The 14,340-nt window shown below is 35.6% G+C and overlaps 1 protein-coding gene across 1 annotated transcript in view; it reads right to left on the bottom strand.

The window, feature by feature from the left end:
• COL4A5 (collagen type IV alpha 5 chain) overlaps positions 1–14,340 on the bottom strand; it is a 254,556-nt gene that overhangs the window by 51,742 nt on the left and 188,474 nt on the right. The window contains exon 30 of the mRNA XM_005910838.2: positions 4,521–4,634. Within this exon, the coding sequence (XP_005910900.1) occupies positions 4,521–4,634 (114 nt within the window). The remainder of the gene's footprint in view (positions 1–4,520; positions 4,635–14,340) is intronic.

The following is a 14,340-nucleotide window of genomic DNA, read 5'->3' as shown; positions in this document are numbered from 1 at the left end:
TATAGCTCTACATGGATCACTGTTTATTGTTATATTACAGCCCAAGTAGTTTTTAATAGCTGAGTTTTCAAGGTAACTATTTTGTCCTTTTAAATATTCTCTAAGAGAGCAGTTCTACAAAATAATTAAAAGACTTCAATGTGGATAAATCTTGCTGCTTTCCAAGTTTAAAGCTTGAAGATATGGCTTTTGGAAAAAAAAAAAAAAACAGATGAATAAGGTAGGAGGATCTAATGTAATAACATGGTGACTATCACTAATAACATTATTGTGTAATTACAATTTGCTAATATAGTAGAACTTAAGGGTTCTCACACACACAAATCAGTAAATATGTAAAGGTGATGGATGTGAGAACTTGATTGCGAAGATTCTTTCACAATGTATACATATATCAAATCATCACATTGTACATTTGAAATATACTATAATTGTCTATGTCTTTTATACCTCAATAAAGCTCAAAAAATAAATCAAAGGAAAAATAAATATCCTATTTACAGCTTCTCAGAACTGTTTTCATGTGCTATCTTTTGCACCTTTTATGATGATGCTATTATATTTGGATGATTTTTTTCTACTATTTGTTCTAATATAATAAATTTTCAATATTAAAAAGAAAAATATGGCTTTGAGTGAGAACTACAATACCTGGTAGACCTGAAGTTCAAGAGGCAGGAAGTTACAGTTCAGAGCAAGATGAACCACCCAAGCAGAAGCAAGTTACAAAAAGATTAATTAGGTTAGGAAACAAAACTAACCATGTAAAGATTAGAACAAAAAAAGTCTACAAATAGAATGTATTAGATATTGATTCACTACTAACATATTAGTAATGAGTAAAGAAACTTGTTTTAGGCATTTGCTCAGATGCTCATAAACCTATACTATAAATATGTTTGCCAATAGAATAAAATATTTACTTCAGAAAAATACTTTTTGATGAAGATCAGCAGTACACTCTTGTTTATTTCTGATCTTTATACTGCTTTGAATGATCATTTCGGAATTTAAGCTCTTAAAGGTTAGTTAAATATAAAATTAAACTTGATTTTGTACTCTAACAGGTTAGGTTGTTGTTTAGTCCCCAAGTCATGTCCGGTTTCTTGCGACCCCATGGACTGCAGTCCGCCAGGCTCTTCTGTCCATAGGATTTCCCAGGCAAGAATACTGGAGTGGGTTGCCATTTCCTCCTCCAGGGGAGCTTCCCAACCCAGGGATCAAACCCACATATTGTCAGGTGGGTTTTTTACCACTAAGCCACCAGGGAAGCCCTTACAGGTTAGGTACAGAGAACTCAATAATTATTAGTGCATGTCTATGATGAAACAAACTACATATTCTAGGCTAAGATCTCTTCATTGTTATTAGTAATAACAGTAACATATGTTATGCTGTATTTTTCACAGCATAGATCTTTTCCATGACTATTGTCAGGAATTGGCATCCGGGTAAAATCCAGGATGAAGAAAGTCAATATAAATTCAAAAGTTCTGCTGAATCTTATACAATAACAGGAATTATATGGATATATCTATAGAGCCTAAGTGCATTAGAGGTGTATAATGCTCTTAATTTATGGACATCCAAATGGAACAAGTTAATGGAAAAAAAAGAAAATTCCAAAAACATGCATTATCTGTGAAAATGTTACACACACACACAGTCCAAGGGTTTTATAGCCAAAAAAAGTTAGAAAATGACAATGTACTCTCCTTCATCTATGAAAATGACATGAATAATGCCTTGTTTCTTTGATTCACATTAGTGGTGATAAGTTTGAACTCATTTAGCCATGCACGTGTTCCTGAGACTGGACAAGCGTACAACACATTTGACTCAGGCTGGGGTATTACCTGTGAATATGGAATTGAGTATATTTAACTGACCTCTAAAAAGATTCACTAAAGCAATTATCTTCCAGCTATTGGCCAGACCAAATAATAAGAACCAACAACTTCCATTTCTCCCTTGCTGCTGCTACTGCTAAGTCGCTTCAGTCGTGTCCGACTCTGTGCGACCCCATAGACGGCAGCCCACCAGGCTCCCCCATCCCTGGGATTCTCCAGGCAAGAACACTGGAGTGGGTTGCCATTTCCTTCTCGAATGCATGAAAGTGAAAAGTGAAAGTGAAGTCTCTCAGTCGTGTCCAACTCCTAGCGACCCCATGGACTGCAACCTACCAGGTTCCTCTGTCCATGGGATTTTCCAGGCAAGAGTACAGGAGTGGGGTGTCATTGCCTTCTAGGGCATAAGATGAAAAGCATTCTGCTCCTTGTCCTTTGGCATTTTTACCTATTCCAAATGAGGAATTGATATTCAACAAATCTTTAACTTAAAAACATGCATTAAACCGTACAGTCTGCTTTGGAAAGAAGAGTGACAAATAGTAAAGCTTAATTAAATAATAGCAGAAAACTGGAGTCAAAAGAAAAGCCTGAAAAGGATATATCTCTGGAAAAATGACAAGATAGAATACTTAGCAGTAAGTTTTCTACTACAAAATGAAACACAGCAAGTATATTAAATAAGGTTTTTATTTTAAAAATAGGTAGTTAGAACTTCAGCCATGCAGTATAAGTCGGGTGTATCAAGATATTAGTAGTAGCCTTGCTGATAGTCCTGTTATTGAGATGTACAAACGAAAATAATGGTATTTTTGAAATGCACTAAGACAATATTCTGCTTTGGTGATTCATGTAAAATTTACTTTAAAAATGAGTATACATAGATATTATCAAATACAAAATATAGTCATCCAGTGGTAAAAAAATTGTGATTTGAGAATATTTCTATATTAATAAGAATATATTCAATACATTTTTGTGGCAGTTGCTGTTAACTTCATTTATTTGTTGAACCATATTAGTTCAGATCTTCAGTTGTATGGCAAAATATATATTTACAGAAGAAAGAGATGTGATTAAATTCAGCATCATTACTTTTCCCCCTGCCCATCCTATATAGACTTTATAAATATATCTATATATCCATGAATTAGAGAGAACATTAGATGAATAAAATATTGTAGAATATTAGCTAAATTTTAAAAAGCATTAAAACACAAATAAATGTATTTTTATTTTGTTCAGATTGGTATTAATTGCTTTAATTATCTCTTTTTTATTCTTGCTCAGCTGTGATTTAAGAGTTCAAAATGCTTCTGAAACCTTATGTAATTTTGGGAAACAAAATGAAAAAACACAACAGAAATCATAAATTCTTTTTAGCCATTTTGTGAAATAGCAGGCCAAGACTATAATGACCAAACATAAAAATTGTTTTTTTCTCAAGATCCCTCTGCTATGCTAGACAGAAGGGTTTCTCATTAATGTTGAAGCACCTGCTTTTTAACCAGTTGGTTCAAAGCAACACCGTAAGTTTTCTTTTTTATTTCTAAATCAGTAGTGACATGTTAGGGGCCATTTAAAAAGAGGTACAATGTGCCATAAAACAAATGTTTAAAATAGGGCATAAGCAAAAATAACCTTTACTTTTCAGGCTTTTTATATTGTTAATCAGTGTTTCTATATTTTTAGCATAATAAACTAACAAAATACCTATTGGCATTTAAGGTCAGAAACATATTCCATTGCTTCAAAGTCAACGATTGTATATCTGAACGGTGCATTTAAGTCATCCGATGTATTCATGTGAATTAAGGAATGACTAAATGTTCCATATTTGCTTTAATCTCATATATTATTATAGTACTTTGCAATAACAAAATCTTGGCCCACGTGTGACCCTTACTATATCTTCCTAGATTAAGATAAAAGTAATTCATATCACCAGATAGTTCAGAATCTGTAAACTCTCACATGAACACAGAGGAATCATATGATTCTCTATGAGGTTACAAGCTGACAAATCTTTTTTGAGTATTCATATTAAAAAAATCTTAAAAACCTTAAAAAACTCATAACCTTAGCATGCTTATGAGTTGTAAAGTAAATGTTGATTTATGGGCAAAAGAAGAGAAAATTCAATTAAACTCACTTATTTAAAAAATTGAGGATGCCTAAAAAATATTTTTAACAGGATTTTTTAAATTTTATTTTATTTTTTAACTTTACAATATTGTAACAATAACCCTATATATGAGACAGCAAAAAAGTATTTTTTTAATCCTGTGCTAAGAAATGTTATGAAGTTTCACAGACAAAGCTCTACTAATGCCATATAGCTACTCAGGTCTGAAATGATTAGCACCAGAAGTTCCTAAGATTCCAATGGTATATGATTAGCTCAACGATTATAAGCCATGGAAACATACTGCAATTGCTAAACTGCACTGTTGTTAATAGATCAATCTTAAATGAACAGAGAGGGGAAATATCAGGTAATATTAGCTCTTCTGCTGTGATCTGTGCTCTTTTGCTTTTATATAATTATATACGTGGACATGTTAACTCTCAGATCTGCTTTCTGTAAGACTATTACACAGGTTACACTTTATTGAGGGGCTAACCAACCTCTATATAAATGTGCTACAAAATGCATATTTACTCCAATCTTACCAGGTTGGCCTATTGGTCCAGGAATTCCTGGTGGCCCTGGTGGTCCCTGAAAACCTGTTCCTGGCAGCCCAGGAGGTCCAATTGGCCCAGGTTGTCCATTTGGTCCAATGTCACCTTTAAGGAATAAATATAGTTTAGATATTAAAAACAACAGCTGAGTCACTCGTCTTTAGCATTGGGTCACAAAGTTATAATTACAGTGATTTTGTAGTATGTTTTAACTTATGTTTGCTAAACATTAACTTTCAGAATCAGTTATGTCATGTCCAAAAATTCCTACTTGAATTCTCATTGAAAATGCAGTATATGTATAGACAGACAAATGTAGGGAGAATTGACTATGTCTTCCCATCCACACAGAAGACTTACCAAGTTCTTAATAACAGTTTTAATTTTTTTTCCACAAATACATTAGGCACATTATGTTTTAGTCATTTCCAAATATGACACAGATGTTTTTTTTTTTGCAAATTACACTTTAGTTCCTATTTATTTTGATATTTACAAACACACCATTCCATTTGTCACAATGATATTTTGCATGTTATTTCTGCTACCTGGAACATCCTTCCCTAAAGACTCAGTTCAAATGTCACCTCTTATATTGCTTCCCAAGGCACCTTAGAAGAGGCCCTGAACAAAAGTAATACATGAGGTAAACTGAATGCTTCCAAAGTCATCTTTTCATTTTTGTTTAATGATTCCAATGGTCAATCTTAAGCACATTTTCTCCTTCATATGGTTCTTTCCTGATGGATATTAGCCTTACTAATTTATTATTGGTAAAAGCAGAGACATTACTTTGCCAACAAAGGTTCATCTAGTCAAGGCTATGGTTTTTCCTGTGGTCATGTATGGATGTGAGAGTTGGATTGTGAAGAAGGCTGAGTGCCGAAGAATTGATGATTTTGAACTGTGGTGTTGGAGAAGACTCTTGAGAGTCCCTTGGACTGCAAGGAGATCCAACCAGTCCATTCTGAAGGAGATCAGCCCTGGGATTTCTTTGGAAGGAATGATGCTAAAGCTGAAACTCCAGTACTTTGGCCACCTCATGTGAAGAGTTGACTCATTGGAAAAGACTCTGATGCTGGGAGGGATTGGGGGCAAGAGGAGAAGGGGACGACAGAGGATGAGATGGCTGGATGGCATCACTGACTTGATGGACGTGAGTCTGGGTGAATTCCGGGAGTTGGTGATGGACAGGGAGGCCTGGCGTGCTGCGATTCATGGGGTCACAAAGAGTCAGACACAACTGAGCGATTGATCTGACCTGATCTGATGTTGCCTTGAAAATGTTGTATCAATTTCTCCTAAGTTTTAATACCCAATCACTGGTATAAATATATCTAGTGGGTTAACTTTTACTGTGATCTGCTTGCTGTGTTTTGACTGTGGTCTATTGGTCCAAAACATTAGTGATACATATTCATAAAGGTTTCTATAGAGATAACCAAGATCATGGTAATGCCTTCTATGATTATTTTTTTCACAGTAGAGTACAATCTCTGAGATATTCAAGAACAGAATCAATGCCTTTGTGTTTCAAGTGATTAAAGTAGTAGGCATACAATAAGAACATACTAAATGTTTGAGGAATAAAGGAATTACATAGCAGAAAGTCCCCAATTCTTTTTTTTTTTTCTAGCACCTTAGAACATTACTGAGTTTTAATATTTGAGAATGAATCCTATGTAGGATATGGGGATTCTATACTTCAGTGGTTAGGCAAGTGATTCATAGGGAGCTGATATTTAAACTAGGCTTCAACCTCTTTCTTCCCAACCTCTGTCTCAATGCTGTTATTATAAACAAAGTATAGCGAGAGAACAATTTCCATATAGAGATTGTTAGCCATATAGCTTATCATTTGAAATGTTTCTATCTGTAAGTTTTGGGGTCACGGGTCTAAGCCTGGGAAGGTAGGTGATAGGAAACACTACCTATAACTTTGACTATCACAGTTTATAGCTGGCCAGAACTGTCTACTCAAGGACAGGAAGGTATTTTTATTTTTTTAAATATAAATTTATTTATTTTAATTGGAGGCCAATTACTTTACAATATTGTAGTGGTTTTGCCATACATTGACATGAATCCACCACGGGTGTACATGTGTTCCCCATCCTGAACCCCTCTCCCACCTCCCTCCCCATCCCATCCCTCTGGGTCATCCCAGCGCACCAGCCTCGAGCACCCTGTCTCATGCATCAAACCTGGACTGGCGATTCATTTCACATATGATAATATACATGTTTCAATGCCATTCTCCCAAAACATCCCACCCTCGCCCTCTCCCACAGAGTTCTATACATCTGTGTCTCTTTTGCTGTCTCGCATATAGGGTTATCGTTAGCATCTTTCTAGATTCCATATATATGTGTTAGTATACTATATTGGTGTTTTTCTTTCTGGCTTACTTCACTTTGTATAATAGGCTGCAGTTTCATCCACCTCATTAGAACTGATTCAAGTGTATTCTTTTAATGGCTGAGTAATATTCCATTGTGTATATGTGCCACTGTTTTCTTATCCATTCGTCTGCTGATGGACATCTAGGTTGCTTCCATTTCCTAGCTATTATAAACAGTGCTACGATGAATATTGGGGTACACGTGTCTCTTTCAATTCTGGTTTCCTCGGTGTGTATGTCCAGCAGTGGGATTGCTAGGTCATATGGCAGTTCTATCTCCAGTTTTTTAAGGAATCTCCACACTGTTCTCCATAGTGGCTGTACTAGTTTGCATTCCCACCAACAGTGTAAAAGGGTTCCCTTTTCTCCACACCCTCTTCAGCATGTATTGCTTCTGGACTTTTGGATAGCAGCCATTCTGACTGGCGTGAAATGGTACCTCATTGTGGTTTTGATTTGCATTTCTCTGATAATGAGTGATGTTGAGCACCTTTTCATGTGTTTGTTAGCCATCTGTATGTCTTCTTTGGAGAAATGTCTGTTTAGTTCTTTGGCCCATTTATTGATTGGGTCGTTTATTTTTCTGGAATTGAGCTGTAGGAGTTGCTTGTATATTTTTGAGATTAATTCTTCGTCAGTTGTTTCATTTGATATTATTATCTCCCATTTTGAAGGCTGTCTTTTCACCTTGCTTATAGTTTCCTTTTTTTGCAAAAACTTTTAAGTTTAACTAGGTCCCATTTGTTTATTTTTGCTTTTATTTCCATTATTCTGGGAGATGGGTCATAGAGGATCCTGCTGTGATATATGTCTGAGAGTTTTTTGCCTATGTTTTCCTCTGGGAGTTTTATAGTTAGTTTCTGGTCTTATGTTTAGATTTAATCCATTTTGAGTTTATTTTTGTGTACGGCATTAGAAAATGTTCTAGTTTCATTCTTTTACAAGTGGTTGACCAGTTTTCCCAGCAACACTTGTTAAAGAGATTGTCTTTTCTCCATTGTATATTCTTGCCTCCTTTGTCAAAGATAAGGTGTCCATAGGTGTGTGGATTTATCTCTGGGCTTTCTATTTTGTTCCATTGATCTATATTTCTGTCTTTGTTCCAGTACCATACTGTTTTGATGACTGTAGCTTTGTAGTAGAGCCTGGAGTCAGGCAGGTTGATTCCTCCAGTTCCATTCTTCTTTCTCAAGATTGCTTTGGCTATTTGAGGTTTTTGTGTTTCCATACAAATTATGAAATTATTTGTTCTACTTCTCTGAAAAATACCATTGGTAGCTTGATAGGGATTGCATTGACTCTATAGAGTGCTTTGGGTTATACTCATTTTCACTAAACTGATTCTTCCAATCCATGAACATGGTATATTTCTCCATCTATTTGTGTCCTCTTTGATTTCTTTCACCAGTGTTTTATAGTTTTCTATATATAGGTCTTTTGTTTCTTTAGGTAGATATATTTCTAAGGTTTTATTATTTTCATTGCAATCGTGAATGGGCTTGGTTCCTTAATTTCTCTATTTTCTCTTTATTAGTGTATAGGAATGCAAGGTATTTCTGTGTGTTAATTTTATATCCTGCAACTTTACTATATTTATTGATTAGCTCTAGTAATTTTCTGGTGGAGTCTTTCAGGCTTTCTATGTAGAGGATCATGTCATCTGCAAACAGTGAGAGTTGTACTTCTTCTTTTCCCATCTGGATTCCTTTTATTTATTTTTCTGCTCTGATTGCTGAGGCCAAAACTTCCAAAACTATGTTGAATAGTAGTAGTGAGAGTGGGCACCCCTGGCTTGTTCCTGACTTTAGGGGAAATGCTTTCAATTTTTCACCATTAAGGACAATGTTTGCTGTGGGTTTGTCATACTTTTATTATGTTGACGTATGTTCCTTCTATTCCTGCTTTCTGGAGGTTTTTTATCATAAGTGGATATTGAATTTTATCAAAGGCTTTCTCTGCATCTATTGAGATAATCATGTGGCTTTTATCTTTCAATTTGTTAATGTGGGGTATTACATTGACTGATTTGCAGATATTGAAGAATCCTTGCATCCCTGGGATAAAGCCCACTTGGTCATGATGTATGATCTTTTTAATAGTTTTTGGATTCTGCTTGCTAGAATTTTGTTAAGGATTTTTGCATCTATGTTGATCAGTGATATTGGCCTGTAGTTTTCTTTTTTTGTGGCACCTTGTCTGGTTTTGGTATTAGCGTGATGGTGGCCTCATAGAATGAGTTTGGAAGTTTACTTTCCTCTGCAATTTTCTGGAAGAGTTTGAGGATAGGTCTTAGGTCTTCTCTAAATTTTTGGTAGAATTCAGCTGTGGAGCTATCTGGTCCTGGGCTTTTGTTTGCTAGATTTCTGATTAGAGTTTGAATTTCCATGCTTGTGATGGGTCTGTTAAGATTTTCTATTTCTTCCTGGTTCAGTTTTGGAAAGTTGCACTTTTCTAATAACTTGTCTATTTCTTCCAAGTTGTCCATTTTATTGGCATATAGGTGCTGATAATAGTCTCTTATGATCCTTTGTATTTCTGTGTTGTCTGTTGTGATCTGTCCATTTTTATTTCTAATTTTATTGATTTGATTCTTCTCCCTTTGTTTTTTAATGAATCTGGCTAATAGTTTGTTAATTTTATTTAACTTCTCAAAGAATCAGCTTTTGGCTTTGTTGATTTTTGCTATAGTCTCTTTTGTTTCTTTTGCATTTATTTCTGCCCTAATTTTTAAGATTTGTTTCCTTCTACTAACCCCCGGGTTCTTCATTTCTTCCTTTTCTAGTTGCCCTAGGTGTAGAGTTAGGTTATTTATTTGACTTTTTTTTTCTTGTTTCCTGAGGTAAACCTGTATTGCTATGAACCTTCCCCTTAGCACTGCTTTTACAGTGTTCCATAGGTTTTGGGTTGTTGTGTTTTCATTTTCATTTGTTTCTACGCATATTTTGATTTCTTTTTTAATTTCTTCTGTGATTTGTTGGTTATTCAGCAGCGCATTGTTCAGCTTCCATATGTTGGAATTTTTAATAGTTTTTCTCCTGTAATTGACATCTAATCTTACTGTATTGTGATCAGAAAAGATGCTTGAAATGATTTCAATTTCTTTGAATTTACCGAGGCTAGATTTATGGCCCAGGAAGTGATCCATCCTGGAGAAGGTTCCATGTGCACTTGAGAAAAAGGTGAAATTCATTGTTTTGGGGTGAAATGTCCTATAGATATCAATTAGGTCTAACTGGTCTATTGTATCATTTAAAGTTTGTATTTCCTTCTTAATTTTCTGTTTAGTTGATCTATCCATAGGTGTGAGTAGGGTATTAAAGTCTCCCACTAGTCAAGGCTATGGTTTTTCCTGTGGTCATGTATGGATGTGAGACTTGGACTGTGAAGAAGGCTGAGTGCCGAAGAATTGATGCTTTTGAACTGTGGCATTGGAGAAGACTCTTGAGAGTCCCTTGGACTGCAAGGAGATCCAACCAGTCCATTCTGAAGGAGATCAGCCCTGGGATTTCTTTGGAAGGAATGATGCTAAAGCTGAAACTCCAGTACTTTGGCCACCTCATGCGAAGAGTTGATTCATTGGAAAAGACTCTGATGCTGGGAGGGATTGGGGGCAGGAGGACAAGGGGACGACAGAGGATGAGATGGCTGGATGGCATCACCGACTCGATGGACGTGAGTCTGGGTGAACTCCAGGAGTTGGTGATGGACAGGGAGGCCTGGCGTGCTGTGATTCACGGGGTCACAAAGACTCAGACACGACTGAGCGACTGATCTGATCTGATCTGATTATTGTGTTATTGTTAATTTCCCCTTTCATACTTGTTAGCATTTGTCTTACATATTGTGGTGCTCCTATGTTGGGTGCATATATATTATAATTGTTATATCTTCTTCTTGGATTGATCCTTTGATCATTATGTAGTATCCTTTTTTGTCTCTTTTCACAGCCTTTATTTTAAAGTCTATTTTATCTGATATGAGTATTGCTACTCCTGCTTTCTTTTGGTCTCTATTTGTGTGGAATATCTTTCTCCAGCCCTTCACTTTCAGTCTGTATGTGTCCCTTGTTTTGAGGTGGGTCTCTTGTAGACAGCATATATAGGGGGTTTGTTTTTGTATCCATTCAGCCAGTCTTTGTCTTTTGATTGGGGCATTCAACACATTTACATTTAAGGTAATTATTGATAAGCATGATCCTGTTGCCATTTACTTTGTTGTTTTGGGTTCGAGTTTATACACCCTTTCTGTGTTTCCTGTCTAGAGAAGATCATTTAGCATTTGTTGAAGAGCTGATTTGGTGGTGCTGAATTTTCTCAGCTTTTGCTTGTCTGTAAAGCTTTTGATTTCTCCTTCATATTTGATTGAGATCCTTGCTGGGTACAGTAATCTGGGTTGTAGGTTTTTCTCTTTCATCACTTTAAGTATGTTCTGCCATTCCCTCCTTGCCTGAAGAGTCTCTATTGAAAGATCAGCTGTTATCCTTATGGGAATCCCCTTGTGTGTTCTTTGTTGTTTTTCCCTTGCTGCTTTTAATATTTGTTCTTTGTGTTTGATCTTTGTTAATTTGATTAATATGTGTCTTGGGGTGTTTCACCTTGGGTTTATCCTGTTTGGGACTCTCTGGGTTTCTTGGACCTGCGTGACTATTTCCTTCCCCATTTTAGGTAAGTTTTCAATTATTATCTCCTGAAGTATTTTCTCATGGTCTTTCTTTTTGTCTTCTTCTTCTGGGACTCCTATGATTCGAATGTTGCAGCATTTAACATCATCCCAGAGGTCTCTGAGGTTGTCCTCATTTCTTTTAATTCTTTTTTCCTCTCTGATTCACTTATTTCTACCATTCTATCTTCTACCTCACTTATCCTATCTTCTGCCTCTGTTATTCTACTGTTGGTTCCCTCCAGAGTGTTTTTTTTATCTCATTTATTGCATTATTCGTTATATATTGACTCTTTTTTATTTCTTCTAGGACCTTGTTAAACATTTCTTGCATCTTCTCAATCCTCGTCTCCAGGCTATTTATCTGTTACTCCATTTTGTTTTCAAGATTTTGAATCATTTTCACCATCATTATTTGGAATTCTTTATCAGGTAGATTCCCTATCTCTTCCTCTTTGGTTTGGTTTGCTGGGCCTTTATCCTGTTCCTTTACCTACTAGGTATTTCTCTGCCTTTTCATCTTTAGATTGCTGTGTTTGGGGTGGCCTTTCCATATTCTAGCATTTGTGGTTCCTCTTAATTGTGGAGGTTCCTCACTGTGGGTGGGGTTGAATGGGTGGCTTGTCAAGGTTTCCTGGTTAGTGAAGCTTGTGTCGGTGTTCTGGTGGGTAGAGCTGGATTTCTTCTCTCTGGATTGCAATGAAGTGTCCAGTGGTGAGTTCTGAGATGTCAATGGGTTTGGTGTGACTTTGGGCAGCCTGTATATCAAAGCTCAGGGCTATGTTCCTGTGTTGCTGGAGAATTTGCGTGGTATGTCTTGCTCTGGAACTTGTTGGCCCTTGGGTGGTACTTGGTTTCAGTGTAGGTATGGAAGTTTTTGATGAGCTCTTATCAATTAATGTTCCCTGGAGTCAGGAGTTCTCTGTTGTTCTCAGGATTTGGACTTGGCCTCCTGCCTCTGGTTTTCAGTCTTATTCTTACAGTAGCCTCAAGACTTCTTCATCTCCTTTCGAAGACAATGGGCTGCCTTTCTGGGTGCCTGATATCATCTGCCAGCATTCAAAAGTTGTTTTGTAGAATTTGCTCAGTGTTCAAATGTTCTTTCAATGAATTTGTGAGGGAGAAAGCGGTCTCCCCGTACTATTCCTCCACCATCTTAGGACTGCCAGGAAGGTATTTTTAAAAGTGCTTATCTGAGAAGAATTTGTATTGGTTCAGTTTGGGGCCTTTGCTGGCAAAATATAGCCTGGTTAAATTTTGTTCTGCTGTTCTGTTGCTTTAATCAGAATCAATCCAACTTTTTTCAGGAGCATGGGGTTGTTTAGACTTTTCTTGGGGGGCGAAACTGTTTACCAGGAGAGTCTAGTTCCTTGCAAGCCAGAAAGGAAAAAAGAAACAATTGCCAAACCAGTTAAGATGAATTCTATTCATATATATAATTAGGGAAATCAAAATCAAGGGGATAGAAGAAACCAATAAAGAAATGAACAAAGGACATGAGCCAGTTACATGAAAAATATATATCCTTTAAACATATGAAAAGATGGTCTATTTCACTCATAATAATGGAAATACCATTATTTTCACTATAAATTTAAATTACCCTGAAAGTAAAGGCAAAGGACCTAGTATATCCAAAGAAATTTTTTTAAAAGAACAAAGTTGGAGAACTTACCTTACCTGACATCAAGTCATACTATAAAAATACTGTAATGTAAACAGTTGGTACTGACTTAGGATAGTAAAATAGGTAGAATTGAGAGCACAGAAATACACCTACACATAAAAATTATTTGATTTTTGACACAGGCACCAACATAATCCAATGGGGAGAGAGCTATTTTAAATAAATGATGCTAAGCAAAAATCATTTAAAATGGATGACAGTCTCCAATATAAAAGCTAAAACTGTAAAACTTATAAAAATAAAACAGAATATATTTGTAACTTTGGAACAGGGAAAGTTTTCTTGGGCAAAACGCAGAAAATAATAATCATACAACAAAAAAACTGATAAATGAAAAATCAATAAAATTAAAACTTTTGCTCATCAAAATACACTGATAATAAAATGAATAGGCAAGCCAGACAGGAATAAAATACTCATAAACATATATTTGACAAAGAACCAGCATGCAGGATATGTAAAGGTCACTTCCAACTTATGAATAAAAAGGGGGAACAAACCATATTTCAAAGTGGGAGAAATATCTGAATGTGTAACTAATCTGCACATACATGCAAAAGAGCTCAACATCAATAGTCATCAGGGAAATGCAAACTGAAACCAAAACACATTACCAACATACCTACTAAAATTCAAAAATGAAAAGATCAATAACAGCAAATGCTGGAGAGAATGCAGAATAACTGAAACTTTCATACTGTATTGGTTAGAAAATGATACAATCATTTTGGGAAATGGTCTATTAGTTTCTTTTTTTACTACTAGGTATAGGTGATTTACAGTATTATATAAGTTTCAGGTGTACAACATAGTGATTCACAATTTTTTTTCAATTTTTATTTATTTAAAAATTTTATTTATTTTTTAAGTGGTAGAAAGCTGCTTTATAATTTTGTGTGGGTTTCTGTAATACTATAGTCAGTATTACAGAACAACTGTACTGTGATTCACAATTTTAAAAGTTATATAGTCCATTTATAGCTATTATAAAAATACTGGCTATATTTCTGGTACTGTACAGTATGTCCTTGTAGCTTATTTTATACATAGTTTCTACCTCTTAA

This window comes from Bos mutus, chromosome X (assembly GCF_027580195.1).
Source record: "Bos mutus isolate GX-2022 chromosome X, NWIPB_WYAK_1.1, whole genome shotgun sequence".
Classification (NCBI taxonomy): Eukaryota; Metazoa; Chordata; class Mammalia; order Artiodactyla; family Bovidae; genus Bos; species Bos mutus.
The sequence above is the reverse complement of the archived record's forward strand: the minus strand, read 5'-3'. Positions and strand labels throughout refer to the sequence as shown.